Source organism: Symphalangus syndactylus, chromosome 5 (genome assembly GCF_028878055.3).
Source record: "Symphalangus syndactylus isolate Jambi chromosome 5, NHGRI_mSymSyn1-v2.1_pri, whole genome shotgun sequence".
Taxonomy (NCBI): Eukaryota; Metazoa; Chordata; class Mammalia; order Primates; family Hylobatidae; genus Symphalangus; species Symphalangus syndactylus.
The window spans coordinates 143,190,737-143,213,454 of NC_072427.2; the positions used below are offsets into that span (position 1 = coordinate 143,190,737).

Genomic DNA, 22,718 nt, shown 5'->3' on the forward strand with positions numbered 1-22,718 from the left:
AAAGTGCTGGGATTATAGGCATGAGATGCCACGCCTAGCCTAAAATGACTTTTTAATGTGCAATTCACCCCTTAATTATTCTGTTTTAAGAATTTGAAAATTTGCACATCTTCCTAAAACAAGACCCACCTACATGTATTGAGGGGGCTGAACTTTTTAAAGTATATGCTACAAATGGAACATTTCCTTGTAGTTTCCACCTGGGCTTTATTTGTATGTAGAAGAAACTTGTGTAGACTTTATCTGCAACTAATTTTTAAATTTCTCAATGTTTGGCCGGACATGATGGCTCACGCCTGTAATCCCAACACTTTGGGAGGCCGAGGCGGGTGGATCATGAGATCAGGAGTTCAAGACCAGCCTGGCCAAGATGTTGAAACCCTGTCTTTACTAAATATACAAAAATTAGCCAGGCACGGTGGCAGGCACCTGTAATCCCAACTACTCAGGAAGCTTGTATTGTGCGAGGGGAAGACAGAAAGGAGGCTGAGGCAGGAGAATCGCTTGAACTCGGTGGGGCGGAGGTTGCAGTGAGCCGAGATCACGCCACTGTGCTCCAGCCTGGGCGGCAGAGTGAGACTCCATCTCAAAAAAAAAAAAAAAAATTCTCAATGTTTAATTCAGTGGCATTAATCACAGGGAAATTTATCTCCAGAAAAACTGAGTTTTTCAGTTTTGTTTTGAGTATATATAGCTGGTCAGATTAAAAGAATGTTTGCTGGCCAGGCGTGGTGGCTCACGCATGTAATCCTAGCACTTTGGGAGGTCGAGGAGGGTAGACTGCCTGAGGTCAGGAGTTCAAGACCAGCCTGGCCAACATGGCAAAACCCCCGTCTCTACTAAAAATACAAAACTTAGCTAGGCATGGTGGCGGGAGCCTGTAATCCCAGCTACTTGGGAGGCTGAGGCAGGAGAATTGCCTGAACCCAGCGGACAGAGGTTGCAGTGAGCCGAGATCATGCCACTATACTCCAGCCTGGGCAAAAAAGCGAGGCTGTCTCAAAAAAAAAAAAAAAAAAAAAAAAAAGAAAAAAAGGATGTTCACTGTAGGAGTGCTATAATTAGAGCTTTGTTTTAAATGCAAATGAAAGGAAATGAGTATATACCTAAAGCAGAATAAGATCTTAGATCGTAAGTGTCCAGTGATGACCCTATGATGAGATGCCTGATCTTTTAGAGTAACAACAATTTTTTTAAATAGTGCTTTGCTTTCTACTTTATAGCTCTTTACAATTTACAAATAATTTTTACATCCACCATCTCATCTGATCCATTGGATGGCTCAGCCAATGCTTTTCAATTATGAAATACACACATACACACACACAGAGACATACATATATTTTATAATATATATTTTACTAAGATGCTAAGACTCTCACCTAATAAACTGCATTTGGGCCACTATCACTCTGCTGTTTTTTACAGCATAATCTGAGCCACCTCTACAACATAAAATAGACACATACCCCATGAGAATCTTTATTTACTGGCAGAGATGTCACCACACGATTTTCAAAAAAGACTGTCCTTTTGGTTTTTAACTGCAGTTGTTACTGCTGTGTCCTGCTGTTGACAACTCATTTTTCTAGACACCAAAACAACTAGTAGGGGTGGTTATTTAGAAAATTAGGAAAATCTGTCAACTTTATGGAAAGTGTCACTGTGGTAGTCATAATTGCTGTTTTCCAAATATTTCCAAACTCTCTTGTCTTCTGGGTACACTGCCAGTTTGCACTTTTGCACCTTTTGAGGTTGTGGGGGATGATGACACTAATTCTGCCCTACAAGTTGTGAGCAGAAATGATGTCACTTCCAAGTCCCAAGCAATTAATTGTTGATGCAAGACCCTCGTGGGCTTTTTCCTTCCTCCCATGGTGGTAAGCAATATTCCATATAGCAACTGCTGCATTCATCTGGGTTCCATGATGAACATGCAGTGTGTGCAAGAAACAAAGCTTTGTTGCTTTATGCCACTGAGACTTGGGGCTGTTTGTTATGTCAGCTAACCCAGCCCATCCTGACTGACATAGCCACTGAACCAGTCCTTTGGTATCCTGAGGTAAAGCAAGGAGTTACTTGTCTGAACATTTTACTTTACCATCTGTTTTCTAGTGTTCTTCGAAGACATTCTTAGATCAAAGAAGAACTGCCCTGCTCTTGACTGATGCATGCCAGACTGCTCTGCCAGCCATGTGGCTCCGCGTTTGTCCACATAATTACAATTCACAGAGATAGCTTGCTTCCATCATAAAAACATGTAGAAGGTCACCCTGCGTGCAGCAGAGGGCTGGTCTAAGGTGGAGCCCTCGAAGTGTGGCCTCCAGACCTGGGCCTGGTCAGCTGATGGTTTGTCACTAGTCTGCCACAAAGTAAGTATAGAACTCGAGAGTAAGCACTTAGAAACTTCTGTCTCCCAGACAAAAAAGCAATTCTGTCTAAGAGACTGAAAGCAAAATAGACTTCACAGAGGAGGTCAAAAGCTCAAGCTCTGTCTTACATGGGGTTGGTGGGGGGTAGAAATTCCCTGAACACATGATGTTGGGAATGGTACTCAGAACAGCCACACACAGGGAGACTGTGTGTGAGTTAGAAATATGTGCCTCCTCTGAGTGGATAAATTTTTAAATGTGCCCCCACCCCAAAGGATGTGACCTCAGGCCAGCATCCAGGGCTTGGCCAGCAGTGAGACTGGATTCCAACCCCACCCCAACCATCTCAGCTGGGTGCCTGTGAACAGTGCAAAAATCCCAAACTAGTCAACTGACAGCATTGGACCAGGTATGCGGGTCAGAAAAGTCTGTCTGAAGGTGAGGCTGCAAGGAAAACCAAGGCTCATTCAGCAAGCTGCAAGACTTCCTTATGCTGGAGCAGAGATAGACAAAGAGAGAAGCAACGGGAGAGGTTGGCTCTGCCCCCACAGCGCTTCCATCCCAAAAGGAGGAATGTAGACATGGTCAGTGTGTGAAGAGCACTGGAAGGAGAGGCCTGATCATCAGTGAGCACTGCTGTGCCAGGCCCTCTTAGAGCCCGAGACAGAAGGAAACGTGTGTGTCCCTATGTGCACTTATCAAAATATCTTTCCATGCTTTGAACCAAGTGGAAAAAGCTCATTTAAAAGTCTCCAATCAAAAAATAATTAAGCCTCGGCCCGGCACGATGGCTCACGCCTATAATCCAAGCACTTTGGGAGGCGGAGGCAGGTGGATCACTTGAGGTCAGAAGTTTGAGACCAGCTGGGTCAATGTGGTGAAACCCCATCTCTACTAAAAATACAAAAAAATTAGCCAGGTGTGGTGGCATACGCCTGTAATCCCAGATACTAGGGAGGCTGAGGCAGAAGAATTGCTTAAACCTGGGAGGCAGAGGTTGCAGTGAGCCAAGAATGCACCATTGCATTCAAGCCTGGGCAACAGAGCAAGACTCCATCTCAAAAAAAATAAAAAAAAAAATTATACATATATAAAATTATGTGTATATATATATATATAATTATATATATATAATTATATATATAATTATATGTATATATATAAAATTATATATATATATATATATATAAAGTCTCCTTCCCCCCAACTCCCTTTCTTCTCTCTTTTAAAACAAAAACAAAAATAAAAAGTCCAGGTACAGTGGTTCACACTTGTAATCCCAACACCTTTGGAGGCCAAGGCAGGACGACTTGAGCCCAGGAGTCCAAGACCAGCCTGGGCAACATAGCAAGACCCCCATCTCTACAAAAAAAAAAAATTATCTAATAAAAATATCCAAGAGGCTAGGCATGGTGGCTCATGCCTGAAATCCCAGCACTTTAGGAGGTTAAGACGGAAGGATTGCTTGAATCCAGGAGTTCAAGATCAGCCTGGGCAACATAGCAAGACCCCATTTCTACTAAAAATCAAAAAAATTAGCTGGCTGTGGTGGCACGTACCTGTGAACCCAGCTACTCAGGCAGCTGAGGCAGGAGGATTGCTTGAGCCCAGGAGGTCAAGACTGCAGTGAGCTGTGATTGCAATGCTGCACTCCAGCCTGGCAACAAAGCAAGACCCTGTCTCAAATATTTTTTTTAATAAATTTTTTAGAAAGTACCCAAGAATGGTGGCACACACCCATAGTTCCAACTACTCAGGAGGCTGAGGTGGGAGAATTGATGGGGCTTGAGAGGTTCAGGCAACAGTGGGCCATGATGGTGCCACTGCACTTTAGCCTGGGCAACAGAGCAAGACGTTGTCTCAAAAAAATATTTTTAAGCCCTCCCTTTCTTTCATCTCTCTTTCTTCCCTCTCAAAATACAAACTATATATATACATATGTATGTATGTGTGTGTATGTATATGGTGTGTGTGTGTGTATATATATATATAAAGCCCTTCATTGCCCAATTTGTTTGTACCCCAATGTCAACCCTCACAGATCCATGGCAGGGACACAGCAGCCACACAAGCCCAGGATCCGAAGCCTGATTGGAAATGGCTCCTCTCTTGCAATAACGCAGGGTCGTAAAACAAACCAAACAGCCTGGTTTTATAAAATTTTGATATGTTGTTTATCATGGGCTTTTTGGTATTGATTTTGTTTTTAAAAATATTGTGGTAAGGCAGGAAAGACTGAGGCAAGTATTAGAGCAGGAATGAAAGTTTATTAAAAAGTTGTAGAGCAGGAGTGCAAGGAAGTAAGGTACACTTGGAAGAGGCCAAGCGGGCGACTTGAGAGATCAAGTGGTCAGTCTGACCTCTGACTTACGGTTTTATACGCTGGCATGCTTCTGGAGTCTTGCGTTCCTTCTCACCTGACTCTTCCCTTGGTGTGGGTTGTTCACACTTGCGCAGTGGCCTGCCAGCACCTGGGAGGGGAGCATGCGCAGTGTGTGGCCTGCCAGCACCTGGGAGGGGAGCATGCGCAGTGTGTTTGTACGCATGCAGGAGTTGTACACACGCTCACGTGAGGCGTTCTTCCCTTATCAGTCAAATGTCCCTAGAAGGTCATATACCGGTTAAACTCTGCCATTCTGCCTCTTAGTGCTCATGCTTGAATCCACTCGCCCAACTCCTAAGATCTTATCGGGAAGCTGCTTATCACATGTTTCAGGTGTTTTCTATCTACTGGGAGCCTGTCTTTCCCTGGCACCAGCTGTGACCAATTATTATTTTAGAGCGACAGACTAACAGCCGCCTGACCATCACCTGATGGTCACCTGAGGTTCCCGGTATTGGAACGGACCCTCTCCTGCCCTGCTCATACCTGACAACTACCTACTGTAACGCATCTAGGCAGATAAAGATGAGATTGTGGAGTTCCAACAGAGGCAGACATTAGGGAATGAGCTGAAATGTGGAGGTGGAAGTTGTGCAGGGAGATGAGATTGCGCGGGGTACGTAAAAAGAGAGCCTCAGTAGGCTTCGCGGTGGAGCAGGCTGTCCCATCTCCAACGAAGCTCCCCTCATGCCTCCGTCTCCATATGGAGTTCCACTGTTAACCCTGGGCATCTCTAGCAAGATCCCTACGGGGAGAGGGAACGAATCTGAGTACTGTTTGCAGAACCACACACGACGGCTCTGAATGAATAAGCCAAGAGAACAAACACCCCAAGATTCTTCCTGCGGATTTGGGTTCCCAGGCCGGGAAGGAGCTGTTGGAGCCTGCATGGAAGATTAATAGATCTGCAAAAAGACAATGTGGATGACTGGCCGACGCCTTGTCCCAACCCTGTCCAAGCAGAAGAATCACCGGGATACTTGCTCCAGATACAAATTCTTGGACCCTGACTCAGACCTACTAAATCATAACTCCAGGAGGCCTCGAGACACTGCATTTTAAAAAAATTCCCATGTGATTTTTAACACAGTATAAGTTTAGGAAGTGCTGCTCTGTTGACAAGGAAAGGCTCTGGTCTGGTTTGTAGCAGACTGTCCAGGCTTTCCCAAATTTCGTCCAAAAAGGCAGAAAGTGATTGGCTTGGGAGAGCAGAATCAATGGAAAGAGTTTATGAATTCCTGCCCCTGGGAACATTCGTCTTTCACTTTTCATCTTCTTCCCCACCCCCACCTCTTTGGGATATAGTCTCCCCCATGCCACGGTTCCGCATCTGCTCTGACCTGGAGTTCCCACCCAGCCTCCATCCAGGACAGGCTCACCCTGTTTTTGTAAGAGAAAACATTGCCAAAAGCAGCTTATGCCTGAAAATTCAAGAAGATAAATTTCCCCTGAGCCTATTTGCTGGTATTCTCATCTATTTCCAGTTTGGTGTACATCATCTGAAGGGTCTTTGTTCATCCATTTTGGTTCAAGTCAGTTTAGAAAACAAATGCACTTTATGCTGGGCGCAGTGACTCACGCCTGTAATCCTAGCACTTTGGGAGGCTGAGACGAGTGGATCATTTGAGGTCAGGAGCTTGAGATCAGCCTAGCCAACATGGTGAAACTCCATCTCTACTGAAAATACAAAATTAGCCAGGCATGGTGGTGGGCACCTGAAGCTACTTGAAAGGCTGAAGCAGGAGAATCGCTTGAACCCAGAAGGTGGAGGTTGCAGTGAGCCAAGATCATGCCACTGCACTCAGCCTGCATAACAGAGTGAACTTCATCTCAAAAAAAAAATTTTAGAAAGAAAAGAAATGCATTTGGAACACAGTGCAATTGATCTTTGCGGAAAATCCATCTAAAATATTTCTCTTATTATTGTTTTTTGGGGTTTTTGTTTTGTTTTGCTTTGGGGTATGCTTTTCTCTTTTCTCATATTTAAAGTTTGTTCTTGTGTGGTTCTCCTAGGAAACAGCACTTTCCCAAGCTTGACAAAGAAAAGCCTCAGGGAAATAAATTGGGATGTGATGAAATGTATTCAGCCCAAGAAGTAAAAAATTCCTTTCCTTTCTTCCAAGCCTCGGGCTTGTAAGTTGCTTTTATCACACTGGATTTAAGTGTTCTTGTATGGAAACAAACACCCACAAAAATCTGATGGTTGATCAACTGAAATTCATCAAAATTATTTGAAGACAAATTGGCATTCAAGACACCAGAATAGAGAAGAGAGGAACCTGAGAGCTGTGTTCTCTGAGTGAAAGGACATCATTCTAATTAGCCTGTGACCAAAAAAAAACAAAAAAAAAACAACAAAAAATAATAGCCTTCTCCCAAAAAGTTTATTCATTTTACCCATGTGTACAGGCACTGTCCTAGGCTCAGGGAATACTGAGAAAAACAGAACAAATGTCTGTCCTTCTAAAGCCTATATAATAGTGAGAGAAAAACACACAAACCAACAAATAAATCTAAATTCAAAATTTCAGTACTCTGAAGACTTACCACTATGGGAGCCCAGCATTAAACTGCCTGTTCAGGCCGGGCACTGTGGCTCACGCCTGTAATCCCAGCACTTTGGGAGGCTGAGGTGAGCAGATCACTTGAGGTCAAGAGTTGAAGATCAGCCTGGCCAACATAGTGAAAACCCGTCTCTACTAAAAATACAAAATTAGCCGGGCATGGTGGCTTGTGCCTGTAATCCCAGCTACTCAGGAGGCTGAGGCAAGAGAATCTCTTGAACCTGGGAGGTAGAGGTTGCAGTGAGCTGAGATCGCACCACTGCACTCCAGCCTGGGCAACAGACAGAGACTTCGTCTCAAAAAATAATACTAATAAAAAATAAAAAAAAATGCCTGCTTATATCTGGGCCGGCTTGTAGTCCCAGCTACTCGGGAGGCTGAGGCAGGATGACTGCCTGAGCCCAGGAGTTCAAGATCAGCCTGGGTAACATAGTGAGAACCCATCTCTACAAAAGATAAAAGGTAAATAAAAATGAAAGATTGTGAAAATCAAGGTCACAGGGATGGATCACTCACCGTGAGTTAGGGACAGTTGGTGACATGCACTGCTTTTCAGCCACACAAGCGGCAACCTTGTTTTGCTATTGACTTGAATGGAAATGTGTTTTATTTGTCATGACAATGTGCACATACACATACGGTGATAGAAGGCAAGGGCACTGGTTTCATCTAACATGTAGAAATGACTCTCCATACCTTAGGCTTATGGCCAATTGGTGTATACAGGAGTGGATGTGGATGTGGGTGGATGTGTGAGTGTGCCTGTACACACAGCCACCAGCAGGTACCCCACACATACCAGGAATTTCTCAGATTCTCACAGACCACTGAAGAAGATATCTGGGGAGCATGAAAGCTTCTCCACAGCCAGGCATGGTGGCTCACCCCTGTAATCTCAGCACTTTGGGAGGCCAAGGTAGGAGGATTGCTTGAGCTTGGGAGTTCGAGACCAGCCTGGGCAACATAGACCCCCCATCTCTATAAAAAATCAAAAAAAGCTAGGTGTGATGGTGCACACCTGTAGTCCAAGTTACTCAGAAGCCTAAGGCAGGTAGATTGCCCAGCCTGGGTGACAGGGCAAGACAAGAAAGAACAAAGAAAGGAAGGAAGGAAGAATGGAAGGAAGGAAGGAAGGAAGGAAGGAAGGAAGGAAGGAAGGAAGGAAGGAAGGAAGGGAGGGAGGGAGGGAGGGAGAGGGAAGGAAGGAAGGAAGGAAGGAAGGAAGGAAGGAAGGAAGGAAGGAAGGAAGGAAGGGAAGAAAGAGAGAGAGAGAAAGAGAGAGAAAGAAAGAAAAAAAAGAAAACAAAAGAGAGACCAGGCACGGTGGCTCATGCCTGTAATCCCAGCACTTTGGGAGCCTGAGGCAGGCGGATCTCGAGGTCAGGAGATGGAGACCAAGCTGGCTAATGCAGTGAAACTGCATCTGTACTAAAAGTACCAAAAGTTAGCCGGGCGTGGTAGCATGCCTGTAGTCCCAGCTACGTGGGAGGCTGAGGCGGGAGAATGGCGTGTACCCAGGAGGCGGAGCTTGCAGTGAGCCCAGATCGTGCCACTGCACTCCAGCCTGGGCAACAAAGTGAGACTCCGTCAAGAAAGAAAAAAGGAGCCGGGCGCGGTGGCTCACGCCTGTAATCCCAGCACTTTGGGAGGCTGAGGCGGGTGGATCACGAGGTCAGGAGATCGAGACCACGGTGAAACCCCGTCTCTACTAAAAATACAAAAAAATTAGCCGGGCGTGGTGGCGGGCGCCTGTAGTCCCAGCTACTCGGAGAGGCTGAGGCAGGAGAATGGCGTGAACCCGGGAGGCGGAGCTTGCAGTGAGCCGAGATTGCGCCACTGCACTCCAGCCTGGGTGACAGAGCAAGACTCCGTCTCAAAAAAAAAAAAAAAAAAAGAAAGAAAAAAGGAAAAGAAAAGAAAAGAAAGAGGGAGAGAGGGAGGGAAGGAAGGGAGAGAGGGAGGGAAGGAAAAAAGGAAGGGAGGGAGGGAAAGAGGGAAGGAAGGAAGGAAGGAAACCTCTCCATTACGCAGAATATATAAACAGTCATTTTTCTTTCTAAATTCTAGTTTTCTTTTAAAGTTAAATGCAACACACATGCACGCAGACTCTAGCCCTGATGATCTGGGAAAAATATACAGGTACCAATTCATCAATTCATTGTTTCTGGCACTGCCGCCAGGTTTGTCAGAGAAAGGAAAGGACAGAGGACCTAGCCAGGGCGTTGGGAGTGGGGAGGGGATGGCCAACATCATCAAAAGACCCATCTCTGAGCATGCGCGGTTATGTGCTTTGAGGAGGCCACTCCTCACCTTGTTCCCCGTCTTTCATGAAGCCGGGCGTTCTAGAAACGTAGAGGAAAAACTAGAAGGACGTTCTATGATGAGGTCAAACCCATCTGCCCAGTTTCACACACAGGTCTGACCCTTTGGGAATTGTAACTTAATATTTTCCTGAATTCATGATTCTTTTTTTTTTTTTTTTTTTTGAGATGGAGTCTTGCTCTGTCGCCCAGGCTGGAGTGCAATGGCATGATCTCAGCTCACTGAAACCTCCGCCTCCCTGGTTCAAGAGATTCTCCTGTCTGAGCCTCCTGAGTAGCTGGGATTCCAGGCGCATGCCACCATGCCTGGCTAATTTTTTTGTATTTTTAATAGAGACGAGGTTTCACCATGTTGGTCAGGTTGGTCTCGAACTCCTGACCTCGTGATCTGCCCGCCTCGGCCTCCCAAAGTGCTGGGATTACAGGTACGAGCCACTGCACCCGGCCAAATTCCTGATTCTTAAGTCCTTAATTTTAACTTTAGTGTAACATTCTTTTATCTTCTTTACTTTGCCAGGCTCTGATTTTACAACTCTTCCTCCTACTTATCGGCTCTCACCCCCCATCCCCTCACCCTCACTCTGACGCTTTCTTCCCAAGGAATCCCTGGCACCCCTCCCCTTCCTCTCCCTCCCTCTAATTCGGTACAGTCAGATGCTCCCTTGGACCCTCATTCTGGCTCCCAAGTATCCAGAGGTCATGGGTTTGTGACTCAGATGATAAACTCGTGCTACCCAAGTACAACGCACAAGCCTTTTTGATTTTGCTGAGTAACACGAATCATGGGGTTCTTTCTTATGCAATTAATCACCCTCAAAGACAACATGGACTAGTTTTTTGTTTTTTGCTTTTTTTTCTTAAAAAGACAGTAGTTTTTTTCTAAAGAACGAAATCAGGCAATAGTTCAGACATTGACTACATGTATCTGAGGTGGGAGAACACAGTGGTGTTTACAAAATTCAAGTGCTTTTGCAAAGGATTTTAGATCATCACCGTGTCCACAAAAAGTCACATTAACATAGCATGAGCTCTAATCCATGGCAGCTCCCATTCTAAAGCAGGGCTCTGAACAAAGGAATAGTCCTGCAACACACAGCCCCCTTAATTTTAATCGACACCCAATCATAACACTTACTAAAAGGTGAGGGCCCATCCCAAGAGTGAAGAGTATTTCCACTTTCACCTGAAGGGCAAAGGAAGCATTCGGGTTGGAGGTATATGGAAAGAAAACTGTCCAGTAAAACTATAATCTAAGAACCCTCCATAGCTCTTAGATTCAAATATGAGGAATAACAACTCAGCCAATAAAAGTCTAAACCCTAAGAATTACAAGCTGCCTCAAGCTTATCTAAGGCCTCGCTCCAGACAGAATTCCCCGCATTGTCCCCAGCAGAGCTGAAGGATGTGTCCTCACCTTTTAATAAGTGTTTTTATTGGATGTCATTGTTAGTTGTGTGTTACAAGACAATTCTCTTCTTCTTAGCTTTGCTTTAGAATGCAAGTTGCCTTAGGAATGTAGCGCACGCTATTTGAATAGCATTGAACTGATCAGTTCATTGAGCTTGAACATCACCAGCCAAGAGAGGACCCGCTATTTTGCAGGAAGCTCTTCTGGAATCTGCTTGCCAAAAATTTCTAACCACAGAGCCACCTGTTTGGCGATCATTATTAAAGACAGTTGGGAGGCAGCAGGGAGTTATCGATAAGAAATCTGGAGGCAGCCCGCCCCGCCCTGGCTCCCAGCCAATCACTTGACAGCTGTGTTGCCTTGGGTGTTACTTAGCCCCGGGTGCTTCAGTGTCTGCAGGTGTTAAATAAAAAAGGGACAACAATAGTAATAACCCATGAGGTTTTTATACATATTAAATTATATTATACATCTAAAGTGCTTAGGCCGGGCACAGTGGCTCACGCCTGTAATCCCAGCACTTTAGGAGGCCGAGGTGGGCAGATCACCTGAGGTCAGGAGTTCGAGACTAGCCTGGCCAACATGGTAAAACCCCGTCTCTACTAAAATACAAGAATTAGCCAGGAGTGATGGCAGGCACCTGTAATCCCAGCTACTCAAGAGGCTGGCGCAGGAGAATCGCTTGAACCTGAGAGGCAGAGGTTGCAGTGAGCCAAGATCACGCCACTGCACTCCAGCCTGGGTGACAAGAGCGAAACTCCATCTCAAAAATAAATAAATAAATAAAGCACTTCAAACAGAGCCTGGCACGGAGTAATCGCACAGTAAATGTTAGTGATGGTGATGATTATGCCCCTGCAACATCTCCTCCTCTCCGGATTGACTAGTTCCAGTCCCATCAGCCATTCCGTATGTCATGAAATTCCAAAAATAGCTCCTCTGTTAGAAGCTCCTGCTCCATTAGAGTGAGCTGCACAAATGTGGATTTTATGCTCTGATGTGGTACCTCATGGGAACAGCACATGCCCTGACTTGGACAAATGTGTCAGTGCTGCCTACGATTGCCTTGACTTTCTGGCTGTTGTCTCATCACTGGTTCTTCTCAGTTTTCTAGACACTTCAAACTACCAAGTCTTTTTCATAAAAACTACTGTCAAACCAAGTCTTTCCAATTTGTATTTATGTAATTTACTTTGACGGCACGAATACATTTACATCTATTAAGGTAAATTCTTGATTTGGGATCTTTATTCCAGCTTATTGCAATATATTTGTATTCTGGTTTTATTATTCAGTCTTTCCTAAGTTTGTGTCATGTGCGAAACTTGATAAATGTGCTTTATCTTTATCCAAGTGATTGATGAAAACGTAATCCAAACAGATGCAAAGACAGAGCCCCGTGGCACATCACTCGAGACTTCCAGCTAGTAAAGGATCTCTTCTTGAATGTCTAAGTTATGACTCCACCTAACTCTATTATCACGATCTCTGCCTTTTTCCATTGTTCATAAGATATCATGCTGGCTGGGCGCAGTGGCTCATGCCTGTAATCCCAGCACTTTGGGATGCCGAGGCAGGAGGATCACCTGAGGTCGGGAGTTCGAGACCAGCCTGACCAATATGGAAAAAACCCCATCTCTACTAAAAACACAAAATTAGCCGGGCGTGGTGGCACATGCCTATAATCCCAGCTACTCAGGAGGCTGAGACAGGAGAATCGCTTGAACCCAGGAGGCAGAGGTTGTGGTGAGCCAAGATCGCGCCAGTGCACTCCAGCCTGGGCAACAAGGGCGAAACTCCGTCTCAAAAAAAAAAAAAAAAGAAAGAAAAGAAATCATGCTAAAAATTGACACGTGCTTTTTCTCTTTCAATTCCTGGCGGGGGAAAAAAAAGTTGGCCTGGAAGCATTTCTTTTAGAAAGAGAAAGGTAGTAGCTTTATGTAATCAGGAGACACGTTGCCAGCCCCTACAATCATGACCCAGAGCTCACAGCCTGGCTACATGGGCTTGTCAGAGGAGTTTTCTGAGTTGAGTTGATACAAACCCAGCAGGATTGACAGATCATCACATGGAAGGGGGTTGCACTAGAAGCAACTGGAAGCAGGCAATTTGGTGTGGCACACGCGGCAACTAAATTTCACTAACATGTCATCTTCTTTTCTGCTGAAGACCACGATTGGATTGGACTTGGATTGAATCACCGGGCTCGGGACAAACATCTTGGCTGAGTTATTACAAACACAAGTTATCTGCAGGGCTCTCCAAGGACTACCTCTGCACCTGCTCCCAGAAGCTGCACAGGGAGGGAGGGCTCTTCCAGGTGTGGCACTTGCTCCCTGAAGGCAGCCAGAATTCCATGCAAAGAGAAAGAAGGAGTATGGGTGTGGGTTTTTGGCTCATTATGGGCCTCAGGGAAGTTGAAGGAATTAATAACACAAACAAATGAATAGGAATTCACTGTTGATTGGGGGCATGGTGGCTCACATCTGCAGTCCCAACACTTTGAGAGGCCATGGTGGGAGGGTTGCTTGAGCCCAGGAGTTCAAGACCAGCCTGGGCAACATAGGGAGACCCTGTCTCTACAATTTTTTTTTAATTAGCCAAATATGGTTGGTGTGAACCTGTGGTCCCAGCCAGTACTCAGAAGGCCAAGGCAGGAGGACCACCTGAGCCCAGGAGGTCGAGGCTGCAGTGAGCCGTGATTGCACCACTGCACTCCAGGCTGGGTGACAGAGAAAGACCCTATCCCAAAAGAAAAAAAAATTACCTTTAAAATTTTTTAAATTTTTTTTAGAAAAAGAAAATCTCAGTAAAGGGGAGCATGTAAGAACCAGTTGAAACCTTGAATACATTATGATATGAAACCAAGTATATCGAAAGATGGTGCTTGAAAACAACAAATTTTACCACCTGACTCAGACTTCTTTATTGTTGTTTTATTTAAAATGTTATTGTCTCTGATTAGAAAATACAGCCATGAGGGCTAAAAATTGAAATGATGTGAAAAGGCATCCATTAAGCAGTGTTGCCCCACCACCCTCTCCGTCAGTCCTGTCTCATGGGGGTGGGGAAAATGAAGACAGAACTCTTTGCCTTGCTTTGCAATCCCTCCTTTGAAGGCCTTCTGTCCCAGGAAGCCAATGTTCATTTGATGTGGAAGAGGGGTCCTGTGTTTAACCAGAAGCTGTCCTCCCCCATCCCTTTCCCATGGCTTACATGCAGAAGGGAGAGGAGATGACCAGAGGAGAAATCAGGGGAAGAAAAGGCAACGGGGGAGGCAAAGGGAAAGGAGAGGAATGCTTAAAATATACAGTGAAATTTGAGTAGGATTCTCTACTCAAAGACTTCTCTGGGAAAAGTGTCCAGAATTGACCATACAGGTGCTGACAGTAGAAAGAACACAGAACCAAAACCCTGATCTAGTTGCATTAACTCCATTAGGCCTGAGTTCCTCTGTAAAATGAAGACTGTGGAGGCACCAACTAGAGGATTTCTGTGACCTTCTCAAACTCTAAAATTTTTGGCACTGGACTGTTCCACTTTGAAGGGTCAAGAAAGAAATCTGGAGGTTGCAGAAATCAGGGTCAGGTGCACACACACACACACACACACACACAGATCCAGCAGCATCCTTGGAACATCCTGAAGTCAAGAAAGGCACAGCACTGTCTGCCCCAATAGAAGGAATTCCAGAAAACAGCCACGAGGTTGGGCTACAGAATTTCCAAAGAGGGCAATCTACAAACTGGGGGTTGATTTCCCGGTTCCTGGATCTCAGCAGTCAACACTCGAGAAGGGTTTTTTTCTGAAGCTGCCACCTCCAATTCTGAAATAATCCCATGTTTCAGATTGGGGCCGGGACAGTGGCAAACCTGCAGACCCTGGCAGCAACATGAGGGCAAGGAAGGGAAAGGTCAGCTGGGCACGGTCCAGTTCTCAGCAGTCATGACAGAAATGAAGGAAGGAAGCTCAGAATGAGTGCACGGGGGAAATGGGTTTTGCTGATGCATTTCCAGGGCCGGCGGTACTCTTTGTTTTGGCACACTTTTCCTGACAAACAGCCAGTGTTCTCAACACATAAATACTAGTCGACGTTAACAACAACTGCATATGAGACCGTTCTCCTCCGTAAAGATGCCAGATTGCATGCAAATGGACTGGAAATACCTTGGAGGGTTTCACAAAAGTAAGACAAAGGGCAAAGGAACTTTGCCAAAGGAGATGGAGAGCGATTCTTTAAAGATAGTGGGAGGGAGGAAGCAAAGAGCTCATAAATACAAGCCTCTTCAAATGGGACGCATTTGCCTCGCGCCTACTGGGTGTCTTTGCAAGTGGCTTGTCTTTGCAAGGCTCGGAGGCCCTGAGGGTTGATGCCTGAAGTGTCGGCGCCATCTAGTGGAAACATGGGGCATGGCCGTTTTGGACAGCCTCAGCCTAAAATGAGAGGCAGAGAGACACACTCTATTTCGCATCTCACAATGAAAGATGAGAGAAAGGCTGCTGAGTTTTATTTCATCATCGCCCGTTTAGGTCAAAGGAGATGCCACTTTGGCTCCCAGTCATCAATCAACTGGCAACACCCAAGGACCAGGCTGGGCTACATTTGCACATTCCATTTCAGCCCAGGTAGGGATGGAGACACTTAAAAGAATGGCTTCGGAATCTTCTCCAGTTTGATTCTCAGATGCCAAAGCCTGCAGGCCATGAGAGGTCCCTACTTAAACAGAAGAGCTATCCTTTGGTACCCTCTCCAAAGAAAAGAGTAAAAAAATGATAATTTTTAAAAAGAGGTTATTTATGTGCGGAAGGTGTGAGACCTGAAGATGAGTTACAGCCGCAGCAGGGGTGGAGGGGTGACAGGTACTGCTCAAATGAGCAGCAACCTTCTGCCACCTGGCAAGAACAGGCGTTCAGTGCAGGGCTGGCCTGCTCGTGCAGACTCCAGAGACCACTGCGTTTCTTAGAAGGGAAACAATGGGGCCGGGCGCGGTGGTTCATGACTGTAATCCCAGGACTTTCAGAGGCCAAGGTAGGTGGATCACAAGGTTTGGAGTTCGAGATCAGCCTGGCCCAAATAGTGAAACCCTGTCTCTACTAAAAATACAAAAATCAGGCCGGGCGCGGTGGCTCAAGCCTGTAATCCCAGCACTTTGGGAGGCCGAGGCGGGCGGATCACGAGGTCAGGAGATCGAGACCATCCTGGCTAACACGGTGAAACCCTGTCTCTACTAAAAAAAATACAAAAAATTAGCCGGGCATGGTGGCGGGCGCCTGTAATCCCAGCTACTCGGGAGGCTGAGGCAGGACAATGGCGTGAACCCGGGAGGCGGAGCTTGCAGTGAGCCGAGATCGTGCCAGTGCACTCTAGCCTGGGGGACAGAGAAAGACTCCGTCTCAAAAAAAAAAAAAATACAAAAATCAGCCGGGCATGGTGGAGGAGGAGGAGGAGAAGGAAGAAGGAGAAACAACAGTCCAGAGATGTTGCCATTTCCGGGGAAAGAGGTTGACCTGAGGAAGGCAGCCATGGGGATAAATGCTCTCACAGATCCTTTTCCCTAAAAAGAAAGCAGGCCGGATGCAGTAGCTCACGCCTGTAATCCCAACACTTGTGGGAGACCAAAGCAGGAGAATCTTGAGGCCAAAGCAGGAGAATCTTGAGTTCAAGACCAGCCTGGGCAACAGAGCAAGACCCCCAACTCTACAAAAAATATATTTTGTGTGTTTGTTTTTCAAGAAGTGATTCAAATTGTTGCTCAGATTTTAAAACTTACTGTAACTGTCAGTGTAAAGGCCCATGCCTGGATCCTGTTTCATTTTTATACCAACTTGGTAAAAATGCTGTTCTTGACACCCTGTCCTCCCTATCCTCCCTCAAACCACATGTGATCTCTGAAAAAATAAAATTAGCCGAGTGTGGTGGTGCACGTCTGTGGTCCCAGCTACTCAGGAGACTGAGGCAGGAGAATCACTCGAGCACAGAAAGTCGAGGCTGCAGTGAGCTATGATTGTGCCACTGCACTCCAGCCTGGGCCATACAGCTAGACCCTGTCTCAAAAAAAAAAAAAAAAAAATTGCCGATCCAGAGTATTTTGTAATTTTACCTTTTACTCCTCCCTCCCTTGCTTGGTTGGTAGTATGAAGACCAGAGAAGGAAAGAAAAGATGGAAAGGAGGCCGGGCATGGTGATGCCCACCTGTAATCCCAGCACTTTGGGAGGCCGAGGTGGGCGGATCACTTAAGATCAGGAGTTCAAGACCAGCCTGGTCAACATGGTGAAACCTCGTCTCTACTAAAAATACAAAAATTAGCCAGGCGTGGTGGCGCACGCCTGTAATCCCAGCTACTCAGAAGGCTGAGGCACGAAAATCGCTTGAACCCAGGACGCAGAGGCTGCAGCAAGCTGAGATCATGCCACTGCACTCCAGCCTGGGCGACAGAGTGAGACTGTATCTCAAAAAGAAAGAAAAAGAAAGAAAAAAGAAAAGAAAAGAAAAGAAAAGAAAGAAAAGAAAAGAAAAGAAAAGAAAGAAAAGAAAGGAAAAGAAAGAAAAGAAAAGAAGAGTAAGGAAGGAAGGAAAGGAAGGAAGGAAGGGAGGGAGGGAGGGAATATGCATTTCTTGAGTCCCTAGCCTATGATAGATAATATATGTGAAAACACATTGCTTTCTTCTCACAACAAACCTCATTTAGGTCACACCTCCTGGAAAAGACCAGAAGGATCTGTGTCACTATGTGTCCTTCCCCCTTTTCAGTACAAAGCTAGGCTAATCTTAGTGCGAAGCCTACCAACCAAACCTTTGTGGCATATAAACATCCCTAACTCAGCACATCATCCGTTCACCTCCACCTCCCTCACCTCTGCCTCAATCCGGTTTTTCCTTTTGATGAAAAGCAGAGTGTCAGGCTCTTAGGAAGTAACTCCCTGACTTAGCTACACATTTTTACATGTCACTCAGTTTCTATGTAGAGGGATTATTTTTTTTTTCATAACCAAAGAGAGATTTCCTATTGCTCTGCCCTACAGAGCTGTTTCTTGGATTAAGTCAATTATCATGGTTAGGTATCATGTCTTTGCCGAGAGACATTTGTGAACTAATTCTGTCAAATAGGGGATCTGGATTTGTCCTCTCCCACAATTAGACCTTGGGTGAAACATGAAACCGGCTTTGAGCTCTCCTCCCTGCCTTTCCTGGGCTGCCAAACCCCAAGCCAAGGTTGCCATTCCTCTGCCTTTCTGGAGTAAAACCTCAGGCCCCATGACGATCCTGGCTCTCACACCACTGACAGCCTCAAAAATGAGGGGAAACACACTTGTTTTAGAGGCAACAGGAGAGACACATGAAGAAGGGTGAAGTACAAACCCAAAGGAAGTGAACCTTGAACTTCAGCTCCAACATGAAGCTCGCAGGGCAGCCCGCATTCTCTCCCCCAGTGTCTAATGCTCACTACTGGTAACTGCTGCCACCACCGTGAAAGAGTGGCCACCACATCTTTATTGCATACTCAGGTGAATAACTTATTATACAGTGAACACTCCTCCATTAGGAGACCATGCCCACTTACAGAATGCAGCTGTGAATGCAGTAAATCTATTTACAGAGGCTGGGGTGCAAGATGAGAGAAGTATCAGCCCCAGGAATTTAAAGTAAGAATGATCTGCAAATTCTGCTGACAAAGGAGCAACTGGGCCTGTGCTAGTGAGATCTGAAAGAATTCCTGGCAGAGCGCAGGGGCAGATTAGATATGGGAATTGACAGCAAGTTTGGGGACAGTGCAAAAAGAGAGGGGTGACCTGTGAATTGGTGCTGGGGAGCTGCTGAGGCCCAATGTGAGGCAGCACCAGAGACATGAGTAAATTTAGGGTGACCTTTAGCCTCTCCTACCCAGGCGAGAAGGGTTGGGGAGCAGGAGTGCCAGCAAGCTGGCTTCCAGTGTAGATTCAGGCTGGTGGGCTGAGAGAGGCTTTTGCTATTTTTGCTCAGATGTGCAAGTCTGCTCTGGGCCACAGAGCCTCACAAAGCCCACTGTTAGAGGAGCAGGCCCCTAGAGCTGCGTGAGCCAGTGTGCGCTCAGATGACCAGACTTCTAGTCCATGGAAAGTAACAGCAAGAGTAAGGGTCTAGGCTGGGAGCTGTGGCTCACGCCTGTAGTCCCAGCACTTTGGGAGGCGGAGATGGGAGGATTGCTTGAGCACAGGAGGTCAAGGCTGCACTGGGCTGTGATCGCGCCACTGCACTTAAGCCTGGGTGACAGAGCAAGATCCTGTTTCAAAAAACAAACAAAAGGAGTAAGGGTCTAAACTTGAGGTGCCTGAGACTCCCACTTAAAAGAAGTATCCTAAGGATGAGACAAAAAAAAAAAAATACTACAGCGCCGCTAAGAACTGGAGTCTTATTAGCCCGCATCAGCCCCAGCATGGAAGAATTGTGGTTGAGGCTGGGAGGGAGGCAAGCTGCTCCCGTAGCGTCTTGTACAGTTTTCTCCGAAGACTCAAGATTTCGCCCACATCCCTTTGGGCTCCCGCTGGCTCTGCCACCCGGCTGCATTTGTCCCACTCTTCAGGACAGAGTTAGCTGCCCTCTTTCTTTACTTCATAGTCATTGTAAGGGCTCGGCCAAGCGTGGGCCCGTGGGATGGAGAATTCCTTGTGGGGAGGCTGGTTCTGAAAAAGAAACAGTCATATCGTGAAACCCACTCCAGTTCCTGCCATTTCAACAGGTCTCCAGTCTAGGCAGGAGTCTCCTTTCTTTCCCTTTCTCCCAGGCCTCCCACCCCCCAAGTCCTCTCTATGCCAAGCACTCATTCTTACTTGCTAACCCCATGAGGCTGATTAGAGGAAAGAAGACCCATCATTCCTTCAAGTGGCCATCTAGGGGCCATGAGAATGGTAACATCGTCTGTTTCCAAAGGATCAGTGTTCCTGAGGTGCTAATGCCTTTGATGAAGAGGGAGAAAAAAATCACTTACCTGCAGCTGAAAATGTGTGGAATAGGGGGCATAGAGCGTGTCCCCTGTCTCTTCAAAACCTGAAACAGAGGAAGAGGAGAAATTAAAGCATTGGGGCCCCCACCTGTGTTGACCCCGTTGTATCACTTATCACAGTGTGACATCTTGCCCATTTAATTGCCTGTCTCTCCAGCAGACCTTAAGTTTCTTGGAGGGAGAGAGACTAGGTCCTCAAGCCTAGGACCAGGCACAAAGCAAACACAATATTGGTTGAATGAATGAATAACTATGATGACTAGGGATGCCCCTTTTCAGAACTTCACCAGAGCCCCACCTCATCCTAGGACCACTTCAAAAGCACATTTGAAAAGTCATGGGCTGGGCACGGTGGCTCACGCCTGTAATCCCAGAACTTTGGGAGGCCGAGGCGGGCGGATCACAAGGTCAGGAGATCGAGACCATCATGGCTAACACAGTGAAACCCCGTCTCTATTAAACATACAAAAAATTAGCCAGGTGTGGTGGCGGGTGCCTGTAGTCCCAGCTACTCGGGAGGCTGAGGCAGGAGAATGGCGCGAACCCAGGAGACAGAGCTTGCAGTGAGCCGAGATCGCGCCTCTGCACTCCAGCCTGGGCGACCGAACAAGACTCTGTCTCAAACAAAAAAAAAAAAAGAAAAGAAAAAGAAAAGTCATAAAAACCAGTATTTCAGATATAGATCTGGCCAGGGGTGTACCTAGAGTGAATCTCACTGGGGATTTACCTATTTCCTTAACTGCCTGACAAGGAAAATATGTATATATTTGTATCATTTTCTTTGGGAAGGGGCAGGATTGATGAGCAACTGTTTTCTGTGTATTTGGGGAAAACCAGAGGCTTGGGAAAGAAGGATATACACATGCAATCATCATGAATGCAGTTCAAAGCAGTTCATTTATTTCCCACCAAATTTATGGGCCCAATTTGCTGAACAAACACTTAAATGCCTTTATGTAAGAGATCATGGCCGGGCACGGTGGCTCACGCCTGTAATCCCAGCACTTTGGGAGGCCGAGGCGGGCAGATCATGAGGTCAGGAGTTCGAGACCAGGCTGGCCAAGATGGTGAAACCCTGTCTCTACTAAAAATACAAAAAAATTAGTTGGGCATAGTGGTGCACATCTGTAATTCCCGCTACTCAGGAGGCTGAGGCAGGAGAATTGCTAGAACCCGGGAGGCGGAGCTTGCGGCGAACCGAGATTCTGTCCCTGCACTCCAGCCTGGGTGACGGAGCAAGACTCTGTCTCAAAAAAAAAAAAAAAAAAAAGAGAGAGAGATCGTGAAGCACATAAGGATTAACCAGAATGATCCCTCCTTGCAGCTGACACTGGAGAGTAAGGAACATATGACAGGTACATAAATAACAATGCAATGAGGCAGACCCTGATAAGAGCATTTCAAAGTCCTACAGATGCACAGGGTGGAGTGATTACAAGGGGAAACTGGGGAATGCCTGATCCTGGAGAAGGGCAGAAGAGGGAGGTGGCCACGCCAGGCAGAGGACGGACACACCTGGAGCACAGGCACAGGCAGGAAAGCACAGCGACTTGGTTCATCTGGACTGCGAGCAAAGCTTCAGAGGTTGTTGGTTCCAACTGTGGAAGGGCTCAGGAAGGATTTGATGGGATGGGGTGGCTCAGGGGAGCCAGGGAGGAAAGTGAGCAGCAAAGCATGGAGGCCAGAGAAGCATTTTAAGGGAGAAAGCTGACAGTGGCCCTTAAAATGAATGAAGGAAGGAAGACTCATCAGTGAATGAGAACAGGAAGTACAGGAGTGAGGTGATGGAGTGAAGCCACGGAACGGACAGGAGGGGCTGGGTGGTTAAATAACCCCTCCTGCCCTCCTCCGCCTCCCTTCAGACTTCCAAGTGCCCTAGAGAGGGACCATAGCTGCAGTGAGTAGCACCAGGAAGTTCCTCAGGCTTAAGAGCAAAGGAAAGACCCTTTTTAGCTGGAGCTAAGAACGTGGCCTTGGAGGTTCCTCATTCCTATCCCAAAACCACCCACCCCCTGTGATTAGACTTAAAGGTCAGTGTAAACCCTGGAGACCAATGAATAGGTCGCTATGAGCAGGGGCACTTGCTGGCCATCAGTTTAGCCTCTTTTGCTTATGGAAACAACACGAGAACATCTGGCTTCTCACAACTCCAGATAAGAGCAAAATCATTTGATTTTTTTTTTTTTTTAATAGAGATGACGTCTTGCTATTTTGCCCAAGCTGGTCTCAAACTTCTGGGCTCAAGCAATCCTCCCACCTCAGCCTCCCAGAGTGCTGGGATTACACGAGTGAGCCACCATGCCTGGCCCGAATCATTTGATTCTTGTATGTCAAATATGATCTGTGCCTTCCCATGGGCCCAGAAACACACACAAAAAATGTGGTTCTTTGCACTAAACCAGAATCCTTACCAATTTTACAGAGATTTCCTGCTGGTTTGTGATAAAAGGGCTTTCTCCCTTCTCTGCTCTGTGATCACTGCAGGAAATCATGGCTTGGTTTTATGCACTGAAATCTACAAAGGCTCCACATTTCTGGAAGGAATCCCTCGTTATCTTTTATAAAAAACACAACCTCACCTACTTATTGCTGGGAATTTGTCTCGTTATCCCTTTTCCATGTCTTTGCTGCATCTTATTTTGATGCACAGAAACCTCTGAGGTGTTCTGCCCCACAGGAAATTACAGC

General features: G+C 46.3%; 1 protein-coding gene and 1 long non-coding RNA gene across 3 annotated transcripts in view; both read right to left on the bottom strand.

Annotated features, from left to right (window-relative positions):
- Positions 1-4,850, bottom strand: part of LOC129483333 (uncharacterized) — a 56,577-nt gene extending 51,727 nt beyond the window's left edge. The window contains exon 1 of the long non-coding RNA XR_008658021.2: positions 4,744-4,850. This is a non-coding gene — a long non-coding RNA (uncharacterized lncRNA). The remainder of the gene's footprint in view (positions 1-4,743) is intronic.
- Positions 4,851-15,529: 10,679 nt separating this feature from the next.
- Positions 15,530-22,718, bottom strand: part of GPRC5A (G protein-coupled receptor class C group 5 member A) — a 31,576-nt gene continuing 24,387 nt past the window's right edge. For both annotated transcript variants that reach the window (XM_055280585.2, XM_063639660.1), the window contains exons 3-4: positions 20,016-20,074; positions 15,530-19,710 (exon numbers count right to left, since the gene is read on the bottom strand). In XM_055280585.2, the coding sequence (XP_055136560.2) occupies positions 19,618-19,710; positions 20,016-20,074 (152 nt within the window). In that variant the 3' untranslated portion in view covers positions 15,530-19,617. The remainder of the gene's footprint in view (positions 19,711-20,015; positions 20,075-22,718) is intronic.